This window comes from Eschrichtius robustus, chromosome 2 (assembly GCF_028021215.1).
Source record: "Eschrichtius robustus isolate mEscRob2 chromosome 2, mEscRob2.pri, whole genome shotgun sequence".
Classification (NCBI taxonomy): Eukaryota; Metazoa; Chordata; class Mammalia; order Artiodactyla; family Eschrichtiidae; genus Eschrichtius; species Eschrichtius robustus.
The window spans coordinates 72356127-72374279 of NC_090825.1; the positions used below are offsets into that span (position 1 = coordinate 72356127).

The 18153-nt window shown below is 35.8% G+C and overlaps 1 protein-coding gene across 1 annotated transcript in view; it reads left to right on the forward strand.

Moving 5' to 3' along the window:
* Positions 1-18153, forward strand: part of ADGRV1 (adhesion G protein-coupled receptor V1) — a 542977-nt gene that overhangs the window by 21938 nt on the left and 502886 nt on the right. The window contains exons 5-12 of the mRNA XM_068534844.1: positions 284-379; positions 2929-3033; positions 4448-4561; positions 5604-6169; positions 6543-6813; positions 7183-7512; positions 13720-13896; positions 16068-16291. Of these exons, the coding sequence (XP_068390945.1) occupies positions 284-379; positions 2929-3033; positions 4448-4561; positions 5604-6169; positions 6543-6813; positions 7183-7512; positions 13720-13896; positions 16068-16291 (1883 nt within the window). The remainder of the gene's footprint in view (positions 1-283; positions 380-2928; positions 3034-4447; positions 4562-5603; positions 6170-6542; positions 6814-7182; positions 7513-13719; positions 13897-16067; positions 16292-18153) is intronic.

Here is an 18153-nt window from a genome sequence, read left to right on the forward strand (position 1 = left end):
AGTAATGAAATTAGAATATATTACTAGCCAGTGATTATTTATAGTTATAACAATTTATATTTTAATAGTGATAAATGGTTTTCAGAACTCTTTTGAAGAATTCTTGTTTGGAACTTAACCACGTTGACTTAGTTTTAATATATTTTCTTAATCTGTGCGTTAAAATATACTTGTATTTTTATTCATATTCTGAATGATTACTTAAAGACCAAAATCATTTTAAAATAATTTTTATTTTCCTCTTATGTTTAATTTCTTAATTTACTTTGGGCTTTTATTTTAGAAACCTTCAGCAAATGTGAAGCTTGGATGGCCAAGGACTGTTACTGTGACAATATTGTCAAATGACAATGCATTTGGAATTATTTCATTTAATATGGTATGGTTATAATTTGATTAATCTTGTGGTTGCTTAGATAATAGTCTATTAAATTTTTTGATTACTTTCTCTGCTACCTAGAATCATCCTGTCTTTTGATATATAAATAAAATTTGCTCTAACTCTGTCTGTATTCCACATTCTGTAGGCTGTTCTTTTGTTTTACCTAAGATTTCTACGAAATGAGGGGACCCCTATGATCGTGGTCATCTCTTGCCCTACTCTCTTTCTGCTGATCATTTCACCTGACTCATTCGTTACCTCCTCTGGTGGTCTCTGACTCAGATGTTGTCCTTGTCAGTTTGGTCTGCTATAACAAAATACCATAGACTGGGTGGCTTAAAAACAACAGAAATTTATTTCTTACAGTTATGGAGGCTGAGAAGTCCAAGATCAGGGCTTTAGCAGATTTGGTGTTTGGTGCGGGCTGACTTCCTGGTTCATAGACAGCTGTCTTTTTGCTGTGTTTTCATGTGGTGGAAGGGGCAAGAGAGGTCTCTGGGGTCTCTTTTATAAGGATACTAATCCCATTCATGAGGGCAGAGCCCTCATGACCTACTCCCCTCCCAAAGGCCCCAACTCCTAATAACATCACTTTGGGGGTTAGGATTTGAACATGAATTTTGGGGGGGGACACGAATGTTCAGTTTGTAGCAGGTGTTGTGACACAGTTCCTTGTGCTTGATCTCCCCAACTGGCACTTCAAAAAGCATTGTCTCTTAGCCTCCTCTGAAAGTTTGGAGTGATTCGAGACAAGAAAAATGTATTGAAAGAACACTGAAAAAACCTATAGTAAACTTACAATTGAATTGCAGTCGTTATAGCTCTTAATATAGTTATTCTATATTTATTCCCTACCCTGAGATTTTCCTATTAATTAATATTTCTTGAAGGTTAAAACTCCATGTCGTCTTCCTCAGTTTTGCTCAACAGTTCATTTTTTTCTCCTTTATCACCAAATTCCTATGTCCCTGGCCAGTCCTATGTTCAGAGGGTTTTGTTCTTTAGAAAAAAAACACACAACACAGGTTCCCCCCCCCCCCCCTTGAGAGAAATTGGTTTCAGCTCTGAAATAAAACAAAATTTATCTCAAGTAAAATTGGATATTGCAAGTAAGTTTTAGTCTACAATAGGCTTCCTGGTGTGGAGTCTGTTTGAATCATGTTACTAATTATCATTACTGAAAGGTAATGTGACACTCCCCAGCTTTTTATTTATTTTCCAATTTAGGTTGCTACTTCAGTTGGTGTATTGTATGGCATTTTCTTAGCACCTTGAATTATCTTTGAAACAAGGTGAGCTATAGATAAATACGATCTTTATAGTTGCAGTATCTTTATTAAAATGGATATGTGAATAATGCCAAGGTAGTAGACGTTTTGTAACTTCCATTATATCGACATTTACAAAAATTAAATTAATCAATTAATCAGTCGCTTCTATTTGAATGATATGGAATTTTTAGTTAATTATGAACCAGGCTCCCTTAATTGCTTAATTTTTCTCCCTACTGCTTTTCCTCTACACTCACTCCCAACTTTCATCCCCCACCTCATACTGACTTGTTTAAAGGTTTCTTTCCTTCTTTCTTTTGACATTAAATATCTTAGCCTCTGGGAGTGAGTCCTAGTCTCTAGCATTGGTTCTAGGTCCCTGACTGTTGTGGTCTCAGAGCTGCCAGGAAGCCTATGACTGGGCACCTGCCCTGTGTGATTAAAATTAAACTAAGTAACTGTTGAGCTCACAGTCATTACTACATAGGTTGGCTTTGGTTTCCAGACTGGATGATGATTATATCGATGATGAAGGTAACGATGATGATGATAACAATTATAGCCAACATTTGCTGGGTCCTCACTATGTGACATGTACTAGGATAAGCACTTAGACGTGAATTATCTCATTGACACCTCATCACAACTGTTTGAGACAGGCATTCCTATTCCTGTTGATGGATGGGGATACTGAGACTTAGTGTCACCTGCTGCCTTAGCTAGCGTGTACCTGCCCACTCATCTCTTCTGCCCTGCCATGCCAACACTTTGCAACATTTGAAGCCCTGGCTTTTTCTTCCCCTCAGTGATCATGTCCTGAAAAAAGTCATTAGCAGATGTCTGTTTTCAGTGGCTAGCTGACCAATGAGTAGGGAGCAGTGGTTGGGAGCAAGGCTGAACCGCAGTCCCAATGAGCTGCCCTGGTTTGGAGGCACAACTCATTTCTGTGACCTCCTGGGCCCCTGGGAGCATTTGAGTTCATCATCTTTCAATGAGATAACCTTTAAGATTCCTCAGCGGAACAGCTAACTTGTTGCTGGAAGCAGGACAAGAACCTACATCTTTTGCCTGACTAGTTTTATGTTCCCTTTATACTATTATTTTAACCTTTTAAGTGTTATTAGCTACAGTTAGTGAATGCTAGGAAACCCCACATTTTTAGAGCACAATGTGGATTGATTTGTCTGTGGAAAATTAGGATTTCTAAGGTAACAGTTTGCACGAGCTCCTGCCTCTGATTGATCAGCACGTGATGGTCTTTGCTCTTCCCAATAGCCTTTCTCAATCACAGTGCGTGAGCCCCGGGGCAGAAATGAATCTGTGCCTCTTACTCTCATCAGAGAAAAAGGAACCTATGGGATGGTCACTGTGACTTTTGAGGTAAGTTTACTCTGAAATCATTTTAAATGGTAACGCTTCAGAGTTCATACCAGACGGCTGTAATTTTAAAATCAAGGTCCTTTGTATAATAAACATGACTCGTAATGAAAATAAAATAAAAGTAAATACTTTGATCATCTGATAAATTTCATGTTTAATATAAAACTGTTTTCCTCGCTGCTTGGATATACTGTGCTTATGTGAAACACAACATAGCATTTTAGATTACAGGATAATAATAAACCACAAATTGAATAATAATAATGTTAATTCTATAAAATTCATAGAACGTTTATGATAAATCTTTTCAAGGATATAAAATTTTAAAATGCTCATGGGTTCCTTAGGCTTATATAAAATTATTTAATATGTAGTCTTCCCCCATATACATTCCCCATTTTAAAAAATACACTTAATGGATGGTGTTAACAGCAGTTGTACTCCAAAATTTGGAAGAAAATTGGCTGTAGAAACGATAAGGCATCATCAGGTTATAGTGTTTTCAACTCTCTGTGGATGTCTGAAGTCATTTTATTAGCTCTTGAGCCTTCTGTTATGTTGAAATAATTACAGCTAACATTTGTGGAGCACTTAATATTGCCATATACTGTTCTAAGTGCTTTACACTGATTATCGCTGCATGTAAACTGCAGCTCTTCCCAGCACTCAGTCTCCCTCATGCCCTTTAAAATTTTTTCTCCATAGTACTAACCATCATTGGACACACATTTATTTATCTTCCATTTGTTCCCTTTCATTAAATGTAAGGTCCTGGTGGGTAGAAAGTTTGCCTTGTTCCCTGCCATATCCTTAGTACCTAAAAGAGGGTTAGACACAGAGTACTTAATAAATACTTTTCAAAAGGAATATGATTTTATTAAATATTCATATCTAGCCTGAAAAGTGGACATTATTACGCTCATGTTAAAGATGAGGAAAAAGCTGGACAGAGTTATTAAATACCTTGCCCAAGTTTACACCGCCAGTGGTGGAACTGGTCTTTGATTCCGTTACTTAAGAGAATACACTAATTGTGAGTACATTCCGGTCAAGAAAAAGTACTTATAAGTTTTCTTCTCAGGTTTAATAGTATGGTTGAGAAAAAAAGAGAAAGCTCTTAGAAACCATGTAGTTTAATGTAATTATAGTCAAGATCTGTAATTATATTACAGGCCTTGACTATTAGTTAGAAGGGCAGACTTAATATAAGTTAGTATCATTCTTCTTCTTCTTCTTCTTTTTTTTTTCTTTTTGGTGGAAGTACCAGGATATACTTATTTATTAAAAATTTTTTTAAAGTATCATTCCTCTTGCAAAACATTTTTAACTAAATATGTCAGCTGATATCACAATAATGCTTTCTTATTCTTCTGAAATATTTCATGTTTATTGATGGCACTGTGTTTCCTTGCAGGTAGAGGGTGGCCCAAACCCACCTGAAGAAGATTTAAGTCCAGTTAAAGGGAACATCACTGTTCCTCCTGGCAGAGGAACAGTAGTTTATAACTTGACAGTTCTCGATGATGAGGTAGGATGTGTTAAGTGCTTAAAAGGGACAAGGCCTCTCTCTGTGTTACAGACATGTTAGAGAATATTATGTCAAGTATTAACGCAGTTGTTAAGAACCCGCCTGCCAATCCAGGCATCACGGATTCGAGCCCTGGTCCAGGAAGATCCCACATGCTGCAGAGCAGCTACGCCCACGCGCCACAACTACTGAGCCTGCGCTCTAGAGCCTGTGAGCCACAACTACTGAAGCCCGTGCGCGCCTGGAGCCCGTGAACTGCAACAAGAGAAGCCACTGCAATGAGAAGCTTATGCACCGCAACGAAGAGTAGCCCCCGCTCGCCGCAACTAGAGAAAGCCTGCGCACAGCAACGAGGACCCAACGCAGCCATAAATGAATGAATGAATGAATGAATTTATTTATTTATTTATTTATTTATTTATTTATTTATTTATTTATTTATTTATTTATTTATTTATTTATTTATTTATTTTTAAAAAGTTTCATTTTAACAGTGTCATCATTTCGCCTAATAGTGACTCTTATAGCTTGTTCTCCAGAGAGACGTGATATGTATTTTGAAAATCATGTGATTGGTATCATATGTTTAAATCTTGAGATAGAAACTGTTTAGAGAGAAGCAAGAATAATTTGACATGATTGAAAACTAACAGTTTGTATGTGATGTTAATGTAGTTTTCCAGATTCTTATATATTATCAGACCTCGAATGCTGCTTCTGACCCTACCCACCTGATGAAGCTAGTAAGAACTAGTTTTTACTGTCAGATCTTTAGTTATCTAAAGATTGATCAAGGTTGAAAGCCATTATACTGACACTTCCTTACTTGTTCTTATCATTGCTTTATCTAAAATATGTTGTTTACCTTTGGAAAATATTTTAGTAAGTAGACACTGAACAAGCCTCTTTATCTGCTCCCTTCAGTTAAAGATTTTTTTATTTCTATGTAATTGCATTGAAACAGAGGGACTTTTCACACTTTGTTTTTTTTGCAGGTGTTTTGGTTATTGATGTTTTACCACTGTTTATATTTCTCTGACAGGTACCAGAAAATGATGAAATATTTTTGATTCAGCTGAAAAGTGTAGAAGGAGGAGCTGAGATCAACACCTCCAGGAGCTCAGTTGAGATCATCATTAAGAAAAATGACAGTCCTGTGAGATTCATTCAGAGTGTTTATTTGGTACCTGAGGAAGACCACATACTCACAATTCCAGTGGTTCGTGGAAAAGATGACAAGGGAAATATGATTGGATCTGATGAATATGAAATTTCGATCCGTTATGTTGTTATAACTGGGAATTCAACAGCACATGCCCAGCAAAATTTAGACTTCATTGATCTTCAGCCAAACACAACTGTTGTTTTTCCACCTTTTATTTATGAATCACACCTGAAATTTCAAATAGTTGATGATGCCATACCAGAGATTGCTGAATCATTTCATGTTATGTTACTAAAAGATACCTTACAGGGAGATGCTGTGCTATTAGTCCCTTCTGTTGTACAAGTCACCATTAAGCCAAACGACAAACCTTATGGTGTCCTCTCATTCAGCAGTATCTTGTTTGAAAAGACAGTTATAATTGATGAAGATACAACATCAAGGTAGGATTTATTTTAAATGTTGTATTGCTACAATTATTTTAATATATTATTCCAAGATTTAATATTTGTGGTTCTGGACACAGTGCTGAAATGTTAAGTGTATGTGTCATTTCTTTGACCGTGGTTTCACTGTTGTTTTTCTTATTTTGGGAGTGATATTTAAATCACATATTTAAATATGCAAGTTAATTCACATTATGGTAGTTTCCTAGGACACATCTACATATCTACTCCTTCATATTAAAAACAGTCATTCTTTATGATTTGGATCCTGCTTTTACCAGTGTCTGGTGGCCAACTTGACGTTGAAAATGCCCATTTCAAGGGAAATAGAGTGTATCATATGACCATATATTTCTTTAAACAATTCTAGATTTGAAGAAATTACAGTGGTTAGAAATGGTGGCACTCATGGGAATATTTCTGTGAACTGGGTATTGACACGGAATAGGAGTGATCCCTCACCGGTAACAGCAGATATCAGACCAAGTTCTGGAGTTCTCCATTTTGCACAAGGGCAGATGTTGGCATCAGTTCCTCTTACTGTGGTTGATGATGATCTTCCAGAAGAGGCAGAAGCTTATCTACTTCAGATTCTCCCTCATACAGTACGAGGAGGTGCAGAAGTGAGCGAACCAGCAGAGGTAGATCTCTTATTATGCTTTACTTGTGGGAATATTTCTGTGTCATAGAACAGCTGAAGAATTTGACCACACAAAGCACATTTATGTTTAGTTTGATGTGACAGGAAGAACACTGGTTTTAGAAATGGTGGTTACTTCCCTTGCTGAAGGTTGTCCCTCTGTAAATAAAAAGTTTGCTCTTAAAAAAATTCCACAAAGTTTTCAAATGTGTTTTTGATTCATCTTTTACTCTATTACCTATGAGAGTAATCAGTTTTAGATGTGATACATAAATAAATATTAAAATTCAAAATAACCTAGAAAATAAACCGTTTGGTAATCTCAGATGTGAGAATTCTGCACTTTAATATTTTATTCCTTTATCTGCAGCTTTTGTTCTACATTCAGGATAGTGATGATGTTTATGGCCTAATAACATTATTTCCTGTGGAAAACCAGAAGATTAAAAGTAGCCCAGGTGAACGATATTTGTCCTTGAGTTTTAAAAGACTAGGAGGAACTAAAGGAGATGTGAATATGTTTTATTCTGCACTTTATATTCCTGCTGGAGATGTGGACCCTTTGCGAGCAAAAGATGGCATCTTAAATATATCCAGGAGAAGCAGCCTCATTTTTCCAGAACAAAAAACCCAAGTCACTATAAAATTACCACTAAGAAATGATGCATTCCTTCAAAATGGGGCCCACTTCCTAGTACAGGTACTTGAATAATTAAAATAATCTCAAATTTGGTTAAACTACAAGCGTGCTTATCTGTGTGAGAGAGTTACCTAGTCATTGTTTTGCCCTCATTTATATTTTGGATTCTGTTGCTTACTAGAAGTTACGTAGGGAGTCCAAGGAGAGACTGTCTGCCCCTAAGGCATATAAGGATGAATAAAACAAGGATTATACTACAGTCAGTGTTTTAATCATGTGATAATAAAAGTAGATCAGACATGAAATGTAGGTCAGAATATAATGGATGATGTAATGGAGAAATTCATGAACTGTGAGTGGGGGAGGGCCAGGAGAGAGTGAGCCATTGTTTTGAGTTGATTTAGGAAAATGTGACATAGGAATATAGTTTGCAGAATAAATATGTTTTTCATGATGGATGCTGCAGGGAAGGCATTCCAGAAATAAAAAAAGCAATATGAGAGAAATTGTGTAGATAACTTTAAATAGTATACTAAAAAATCTATTAACTGTAGATAGAATCTATGGACTTCTATCTACTTAATAAGAAGAAATAAGGGCCCTATATTTCTCCATCTTATCTCTTTTATTTCTTAACTTTTATTAACCAGAGCATATTTTTATTGCCAAAGTTTGAAACATCTGTACTTATTTATGATACTATGGTTATATTTTCCATATGGTTGGTATTGGTTGATTTTGAAAATTAGAAAGCAATAAAGGGTGCTTATCAAATTTTGGTTATGTAAATAAATTTAATGCAGAATCAGATAGTATGAATGGATCAGTAAAGAAAGAATGTATGATCTATGTCACCATACATTTTGCTAACTGAAATATATATCAAATGAAATCTCATATTCCATTAATTTCTTGGAATAATGCTGCATTTAAATTTGTTTCATATTTTTGCCTAGACTTTGTTTTATACTTTATTATTGCTTTCTCTGGAGTTTCTAATTGCCCCTTTTTATTTATTTATTTATTTTTGGCTGCACTGGGTCTTCGTTGCTGCACGTGGGCTTTCTCTAGTTGCAGCGAGCTGGGGCTACTCTTCCTTGTGGTGTGTGGGCTTCTCATTGCGGTGGCTTCTCTTGTTGTGGAGCACGGGCTCTAGGCACACGGGCTTCAGTAGTAGTTGTGGCATGCGGGCTGTAGAGCGCAGGCTCAGTAGTTGTGACGCATGGGCTTAGTTGCTCCACGGCATGTGGGATCTTCCCAGATCAGGGCTCGAACCCATGTCCCCTGCATTGGCAGGCGGATTCTTAACCCCTGCACCACCAGGGAAGCCCTGCTCCTTTTTATATGCCATTCTTACCAAATTAGGTCTTCCAGCTGTCTTAGATGTGTTGAATGCTGAGTTTAGCTGTACCAACTGCTTTCTTCACTTGCTTCACACCTGCTACTTGGGACTGTTTTTTACTGAACTGCTCAATTTTCTTGATTTCTTGCCTTTTACTTCTTGGATTGTGTTTTAGTTTTGCTGAAATATATCTATCGTCAAATACATGTGCAGAAAAAGTATGTGCAAGGTAAACTTTTTGAGTCTTTGAGCAACTGAAAATGAAATTTCATACATTGATAACTGGCTTCGTAGAATTTCTAGATTAAAATAACTTCTTCTTCAGAACTTGAAAGGTATTGCCTTTTAGCTTCCAGAGTTGCTGATAAGAAATTTGAGGGGAAAGAAATCATTTACCTTTAGGTTAACTTGCTCTTTATCTCTGAAAGCTTTTTTTTTTTAATCTTGGCATTCTGAATTTCTCAGGGCTGTGTCGTGCCTTGCTTAGCACTTGGTGGGGTGGGCCCTTTTATTTTGAAGACTTTTGTCTTTTTTTTTGGCCTAAGTCACTGCTCACGCTTGTATGGTTTGTGCATTAATTGTGGACTCCTAGTGGAGGTGTCTAGTGAGTGGCCCGTTATGAGGATATATGATTTGTCGGTACGTAGGGATGCCTTTTTGCAATATGCCTACATATAGGGAGACCTTTGGTCAACATTCCAAAAGCTTTGTGGTGGGAGATCTGCTTTTCACCTTTATTATTATAACTATTATTATTATTCTATTGTGTCTCCTCAAAATGGGGAAATTATGATACGATGCATCCTTCTGTCGGTGAGGATAACCCACTTTTTTGGAGGACCCTTGAATTCTCTTCTTGGGGTGATGGGTGAACAGAACATGGTGTCATTCATAGTTGTTTCCGTTCCCCCGGCAACTTGTGGAATGCTCTTATGAGATGACTGGCCAGATGGTGGGGGATCTGGATCTGTGAAGTGGAATTGAGCAAGTGGTCAAGCCCATGGCCCTGATCCCATTGAGCAGGAAGTTAAGGCAATTAGAATGCTGCCACCAGAGCACATTTAGAGACATATTTAGAAAATTTTAAAAAGCTTTAAGTTTGACCGCCTAAAAAACATGTCATAACTTACTTTTTAAAGTTGGTCCTTTTAATATATGGAAATACATACTAATTTCACCAGTTTGCAATTAGGGTAGCATTTCCCAAACTTAGGAATTCTCAGGTGCCTCTGGGAGATTTAAATAACTTGTTGAGAGGAGTGTCAGAATTTATTGTGGGTTTTTGTGTTTTGTTTTTATTTTTGGCATCAGTGCTCTCCTTTGCCTTCTCTGTGGTTGGTGTCCTCTGGATTCAGAGCATTCTTACTAGTAGACATTGTCTTGGTCAGTTGGGGCTGCTATAAAGACTACCACAGACTGGGTGGCTTAAACAACAGACATTTACTTCTCACAGTTCTGGAGTCTGGGAAGTCTGAGATCAGAATGCCGGCATGGTGGGGTTTTGGGGAGAGCTGTCTTCCTGGTTTTCAGACTGATGTCTTTTTGCTTTTTGTCCTCACATGGTGGAGAGAGAGAGAGAGGATGCAAGCTCTTTGGTGTCTCTCCTTATAAGGGCACTGATGTATCATGAGAGATCTACCCTCATGACCTGATCACCTCTCAAAGGTCCCATCTCCAAATACCATCAAATTGGGCATTAGGGTTTCAACATGTGAATTCTGGGTTTGGGGATACAAACATTCAATTCATAGCATATATGTTTAAGGTTTTTTGTCCCTAGAACCTCAGTATTCAGTTCTCCCTCTGTCTCCTATCCTGCATAGGTCAAAACTCATATGAAAAACAAATTATTAAAACAAGTGAAATGAAGCAAAGGTTTCACACAGTTGCTTTTGCTTTCATGGAGGCCTGGGCATCCTGGAATTCCTGTAGTAGTTGCAGTGACATGACATGAGTTTGAGAACTGATGATGCAGAAGGGTTGATTTTGAGTTGTAGAGAACTTTTCTGTTTTCCATTTCTGATATCTTTTCGTACTCTGCCTCAAAACCAGTTTTTACTGTGGATAGAGACCCCCTATATCTATGCCAATATTAGTAACCTTTATATTAAACTTTCAGTCTCTTGAAAATATCCAGTATCTCTATCCAAGTAGCTGCAGAGAATCCTTTTGTAAACAAAACTTTATTAAGAACCTTCAATCGGTCATATATTATTCTAGCTATTTTATTTCAACATTCTATATGAACATGACAGAATTTATTTTAGACAACACTTGAAAAGAAAGGAAAAGCTTGAAGAAGCATGTAATATCTGAATTTTGGTGATGCCAGGTTAGAAATCTGTTTGCACCACTAATCCCAGGCTCAATTTTTTATCTATCTCTGTATTCAGTTGAAAAACAAAGGTCTTACAGTACAGACAGTCAATTTAACACTTTAGGACAAAAGGTCATTATTAGTCACTGACACAATTCCTTAAAGTTCAAAACAGCTGTAGGTTCTGGAAGGCTAGTTGGAATTAGAAGGTTGTGTAGTTTGTATAGTACGTAATGGATGAGCAACTCAAGAATAGGAGGCATCAGACTCTGCATGGAAAGCTGAATGAGGCTGAAGAAAGGAGAATCTGAGACATGAGCTCCTCATTCTTCAGTAACCCTCTCAGCTAAAATACGTTAGTCTGAGATACCGTTTTTGGCAGGCATGGGGTTACTAATGTGCTGTCTCAGTTGCAAACTGTCTGGAAGCAAAGAACGACTCTTTATGAATGGAGTAGTTTGATTTAGCAGATGCTTAAGGAACCCAGACAAAAAGGCTTAGAGACTAGGAAATAAGCCATGGAAAATTAGCATTTTTCTTTTGATCAGTTCATTCTGTAGCCTTCTATATCTTCTTTCTCTGTATTTTCCAAAAATACTATATTTAGAATTAATTCTGTAACTGTTTTGATAAATGTAAGTAGAATATGAATTTTCTTTCTTTCTTTTTGAAAAGTTTTGAAGTAAAAATAAGTCATTATTTTCCTTGATATATTCAACAGTATTATCAGTTTAACTCTTTGTGAATGTATGGGAATGAGAGTGTTCATTCACAAACACGTGCTAACTCACACAAGACCAGTGTATTTTAAAAAGTCTTCACCTCCATCCATTGCACACTTTATATTTATATGCCATTCAAATATATATTTTTATTTTTAATTTCTTGTGCTGTTTTTAAAGATAAATACATATATATGGGTATGTATATTCTTTTTCTCTAGAAGGAATGACAGTTATACTTATGTGGTTTTAACTATGTATCTTTATGTTTCATCTATTTTATAAAGTAAATGCAGTATCCTAAAGAACCGCATGTTATATTTTACTTGACTTAGTCCACATACCAGTATTTAGCAAAATTGGTCAGTCTGATTTCTTTTTTTTTCTTTTACCCAAGTGAATATTTACCAATCATGGAATTTTTTGTATTCTTCTCCTGTATATTATTTTCAAAGCAAAGTGTGTTACATTTAAAAAGGCATTGACTTTTACCCTTAAAATGTATATTGTTCATCACAAAATGTGAGCGTATGTGCAGGATCAGTACAGTCCTTGCCCACCTGTGGAATATCAACTTAAATCACCAGTCTCTACAGGGGGTTACTTAGTGGCATTGCTTCCACATTACAAAGCCTAACAGAGGGCTCTGAAGAGTGGGCAATCCATAATGCCCCGCGTTAAGTTCACAGTTGCTTTTTAACTTAAAATCTCTATGCTCCTTGCAGTCCTGTAATGATTGTCTATGCCTACACTCACGTGAACACTGTGAGGATTGATAAGTTGGATTTTGAAAAGTTAGAATATTAAGATGTTGAAAGTTTTGATGTATCAGGATTCTTATAGAGCTCATTTTGTCTTGTAGGGATAAATCAACAAGTTTATTGCGTAGCTGCTGTACTTAATGTCATGTTGCAGGAAAATACTGAGAAGGACACAGACACACAAGAGGTCTGTAGTCCTGTTGGGAAGTAAAAGTCTGGAACACACAAAATGCTGATAAGCAAGCAATATGTGAAGTTTAATGTTAATTTCCAAGTTTAGTGAGTGTAGCAGTAGAAGTTCAGGAAGAGGTAGAAGAAAGAGGGCTGGAGAATCCAAGGAAATCTTTATGGGAGAGAGGGATATTTAACTAGTCTTTAAGTGCGAGTACATTTTGACTTGTGAGATGATGGAAGGAGGCTATTCTACATGAGGATGAACTGTGAAAGTTACTCTGAAGGTCATGTTCATTAATCACAGGGACATTATATGTTATACATGTGTCACATTTCTTTAAACATAAAGACATATTAAGTCACATTTGGAGTTCTGAATGGTCTTCTGATAGTGAATTTTCTCTGGTAGAGAAGGGGAGTGGGTGATTTGATTGGAGGTGTGGGTCAGTGGAAGAGAGGAGGGAAATGTGGGCAACTCGCCAATATTTGGCTTTACATCAAGGTAGTTGGGTATAGGCAACAAGGAGGAAAAGCGGATGGTGGTATTGGTGAAAACAGTGGTAAGAGGACATGGAGCAGAGATAGTGATTTCTCTTTGGCACATTCTATGTGTAAGGTGTCTCTGTGATATTTATGTCGTATTCAGTGGCAGTTGGTTATAAAGATTTGGAATTTGAAGGAGAGATCCAGAGATTATTATGGAGAGGGTATGAAATTATAAGATAAAGGTCTTAGGAAGAACCCTGGGGAATAATAATAATTGAGGATCAGAAAGAGCTCAAGAAGCCAGTGTGGGAGGTTGAATCAGATGGTAAATGAAGAAGGAAGTTGCCAAGTTATTGGTGGCCTTTACCCATGCTTACTTTGTTTTCCCATGCAATTAAGACTTTAACATTTTTCTTAAAAATGTCTTTTCTTTCCATTTTTATGGTTTTTTTTTGTTTATTATAGTTGGAAAATCTGGAGTTGGTGAATATAGTTCCCCCAATCCCACCCATAAGTCCTAGATTTGGAAAAATCCGAAATATTTCTTTAGTGGTTACTCCAGACATTGCAAATGGAGAAATTGGCTTTATTAGCAATCTTCCAATCATTCTGCATGAACCAGAAGATTTTGCTGCTGAAGTGGTAAGTAGGCTTTTTCTTATTGATGGGGCCTAATGAGTTTGAGATAATGTAAAGACACTATTTTTTAGAGGGGGAGGTGGGGTTAGTTTATAGAGTTAACAGATCTTGAAAAGCTTCACCATTTACAGCAAGCCTTCAATATGTAATTTGACATAAGTAACTGATGAATGTGTGATTTTTCATCATCTTTTGCCATATTCGATAGAATAAAATTAGAATTAATTGCTCACAGCAAAAGTAGGATATTTTGATGAGGCTGCGTTCAGCTAGTGGTATGACATTTGGTAGAGTAATAGCCAAACACAATTTTTTTTTATTGGCCAAGTCATATGTGCCACAGGAATCCTTGACCTTTTCTATTTCTGAGCACTCCTCATGCTTGCCTTGGGCAGGATTCAGGTGACGTCCTATACTTGGTGGTGGAGGTGATGGTGGTAAAGTAGTAGATGCCAGATCTTTGGAATTATATATATATATATAATTTTGTTTACATATATATGTAAATTTCTGGATACACACACACAGACACACACAAACATGCTCACATATACAGCACCTCTCCCTGCCTCCCCCCACCCTGGTTGAATTTTCCTGCCATCTATATAGGGACCACTCCGGTTTTTGACCTTACCATTCCCTGAGCCACAGTCTGTCCCTAAAACCCTCTCCAAGTCTCTTACACTTAGATTTGGTTTAAACTGGGTTGCAGTTGAGATCAGGAAAGTGGAGAGTTGTTTTTGTTATCAAAGCCTCATGTCAAAATATGGTGACCACAACTTCCTTTGTTTGTATATTTGATTCTGTGAATTGGCAGAGAAGCTCTATTTTTCAAGATGGTTTTGACTTTTTATATTTTTCATAATATTTTTATATTTTTCTTCTAAAAACTAAAAAGTGTTCAGTTTGTTCTGAAAGAGTAGGTTGTTTTTATTCATTTATCTTACAAAGCTGTACATTTACCATTTCATATTTTTCCCTAGAGGGAAATTAGCTTCTAGGGAAAGTTTTGGTCTCTGTGAAACCTGCATTCTTCCCATCCTGGGAAACAGCAGAAAGAGTGAGAATTTCCCTTTGTTCTCTTTGTCCCCAACTACAGCCTGGCCACGCCCACCCTCTTGGGGTGATTTAAGGGCCCAGTCCTTTCTTACTTTTTTTTGTCTTTTCTAAGAATCTTGCTTTGCTTGCTAGTCTACAGACTTGACCGTTGCTAGCCAAATTAGAAGAATGGTTAGTGAGGAAAATATCTTCCATGTTTTTCAAGATGGCCTATGTTCAAGGGCAAAGAGCAGAGGATACTTTTTTTAGGCACTTAAAAAGAATAGCATTATATACTATTAAATATTTGTTTACATTCTTTGTTTGGAAAAAAAACTTCATTATGATCTTCAGTGATCCTTTTCTTATACATATTTAAAGTGTGCTGCACTTAAATAAAACTACCAAATACAATTTGTTTCAGCATTATTACAATAGTTTCCATTTATTTAGCTCATGCTATGGAGAGACACTTTAATCTTCACCAGGAACTTGCAAAATAGGCAACCACGAGCTTCATTTCACATGTGGAAATTGAGGTCAGAGAGGTTAAGTAACTTGCCCAGGGTAACCCAGAGCCATGATTTGAGCATCTGATTTTGTTTCTGCTGCATTTGTTGTGTTGGTTAGAAACATTTCTTATTTGTATTATTATTTTCTTATTTTGCCCCCTATCACGTTAGGATGCATTTGACGTAACTGTGTACTTCCCAGATTTAGTCACAAAAGCTTATTTTTCAGTTTGTATTGTGATATTAAATTAATTCTTTTTTTCCGAGAACCTCTGATGGAAATTTATTCTTTATCCATTGTTCTGTGTTTTTCATGGTTCTTTGGCTTTTAAAATGAAGTCTTTTTATTAAGACAAATCCCAGGTTAGGCGTGTTTTTGGGTGGGGGAGATTTAGGGAAATTTGATTAGCAAAAACTAATATAAAATAGTCAAATCTGAAATTACCGTCATACTTAAAGAGAAGCTTGTTCAATTGTGCTTTTAATATCATTTTAATTGTTCACTTCTCTATGCACAATACATAAACATATTCATATAACAAGTGTATGCACTAGCTGAAAAGCATATGTAATTTGTGAGCATGTATTTCAGAAGAACTTGTGCTGTTTTCTTCTTTTTATAAGGTATGCATTCCCTTACATCGGGATGGAACTGATGGCCAGGCTACTGTCTATTGGAGTTTGAAGCCCTCTGGCTTTAATTCAAAAGCAGTGACCCTGGACGATATAGGACCCTTTAATGGCTCTGTTGTGTTTTTATCTGGGCAAAGTAACACAACAATCAACATTACTGTCAAAGCTGATGACATACCGGAAATGAATGAGACGGTAACACTTTCTCTAGACAGGTAATAACCCATTTAGGTAATGTTTAGTGACATTTATATGTTCACAAATAATTTTGTTTCTTGTTTTAATTCTTTTCTCCACATAAAGTAAAAAGAAAAAACCTAACTAGATAACATCATGCTGACCTTCTTCTGACTTTTCTGCTGTTTGTTGATGGCTTCTGGTTAGACTTTTATAACATAGTGAACTCTTACCCTGCTATTTATCATGAAGAAACATTACATAGAGAATTTATGGAAGGTATTAGATACATCTTAAGCATAGCTAATATGTTGCTATGTTCAAAAAATAGGCAGCAGCAAATCCAAAATGTTAGGTTAGGCAAACATCTCTGCTGGCTTCATTTTCATCAGGGCAGAGGATTAGAGCTTTTTTGAGTGAGTAAAAAGAAAGTGTTAATCTTCATATAATGAAATTCTCTTTTTTACATGGAATTTAACATTAAATAATACTAATTTTCCAGAGAATAAAAAATAATACAAATTTAAGGGGTATTTTTAAGTAATAATAGGGATTTAGTTAACATTTCTCAGTAAGTAATTTATATCAAGAAAATATCACAATCTCTCAAAGAGAAATTTTTTTCAGCAATTCAGAAAATTCCAAAAATAAAAAACTACTGTGCTTAATTGATGTTAATTTAAAAAATTGAAACCAAGCTTATCTACTACAGGTCTCTATATTAAAGTTGATACATATTAGAGAAGGTTAATGTGTGACTTGAGGGCTTTGCAAAATTTTTATTTTAGAAACAATAAAATTCATAGGTGAATCAATACGTGTTATTTTATACTGTTTTAATCAGGACTGAAGTAGTAATAATTATTTTATGTAACCCCTGGTCCTCTCCAAATTTTACTCTCATTCTCTTATAGGTTTTTCTATGTTGGTGTATTGTGTAAACACATTTTATAAACCTTATGAGTAGTTGTTTTTATTTTTATGTGGAAGAAAAATTCAGAATATAGGGAACAAATCTGTTGAATGTCTGCTGTTCATTTTGTGTGCTTTCAGTACCACATTGTGTTTTCTTCTTTTTTCTTAACATAAAAATTAAAACAAAACAAAATAGGCAAACAAAAAAAAAAAAAGCAAAAACCAAATACAACATACACACACACACACACGCACAGTCTAAATGACTTATGGTTTTAATATATATTTTCCATTAAATCCTAAGGAAAGATATTTCATATGATGAAAAAATTGGTGAAATGTAATGAAATGTAAACTGAAAATTATTATTTTTTCACTTGTGTGCTTTTTTTCCTTAAGTTAGATTTGAGTACTTATTAAATCAGTGGACAGTCTTAAAAACAAACTAAAGAAAAATGAACAGCAATTATAAGCCAAAGAGGGAGCAATCTATAGAAACTTTGTCAGCTAAGCTGCGAGTTTCTGCTCTGAACTAAATGTCTAAAGAATGATTTACATTATACCTCTGCAAGTTCATAAGTGACTATTCTTCATATTCTTTCAAAATAGTCATTTTCAACCTTATCATGTAAATCTTTGAAAGTAACTAAATATAATTTTAAAGTATTTTTTCTCTCTTTCCTCTGGGTTAAGGCAGTACACAAGAAAGTATAAACCGTGGGGCAGAGAATTTCAGAAATTGATGGTTCCTCTGTTTTCAAGCAGAAGAAATTAGTTCAAATTTATACTAAAATGTTTTAATGCAATTAGTAACTAGTGCATACTTGAATTATCTCAGTTGTGCATGAACAAATTACAATTCAGTGTTCTAAGACATATTTAATTAAATAAATGTGACAATCTCGTATTTTGTCAAAATCTCTGTCTCAATTTTGCAAATTTTTAACAAAACTAAAATGAAAGAATGAATGAATGCTACTGTGAT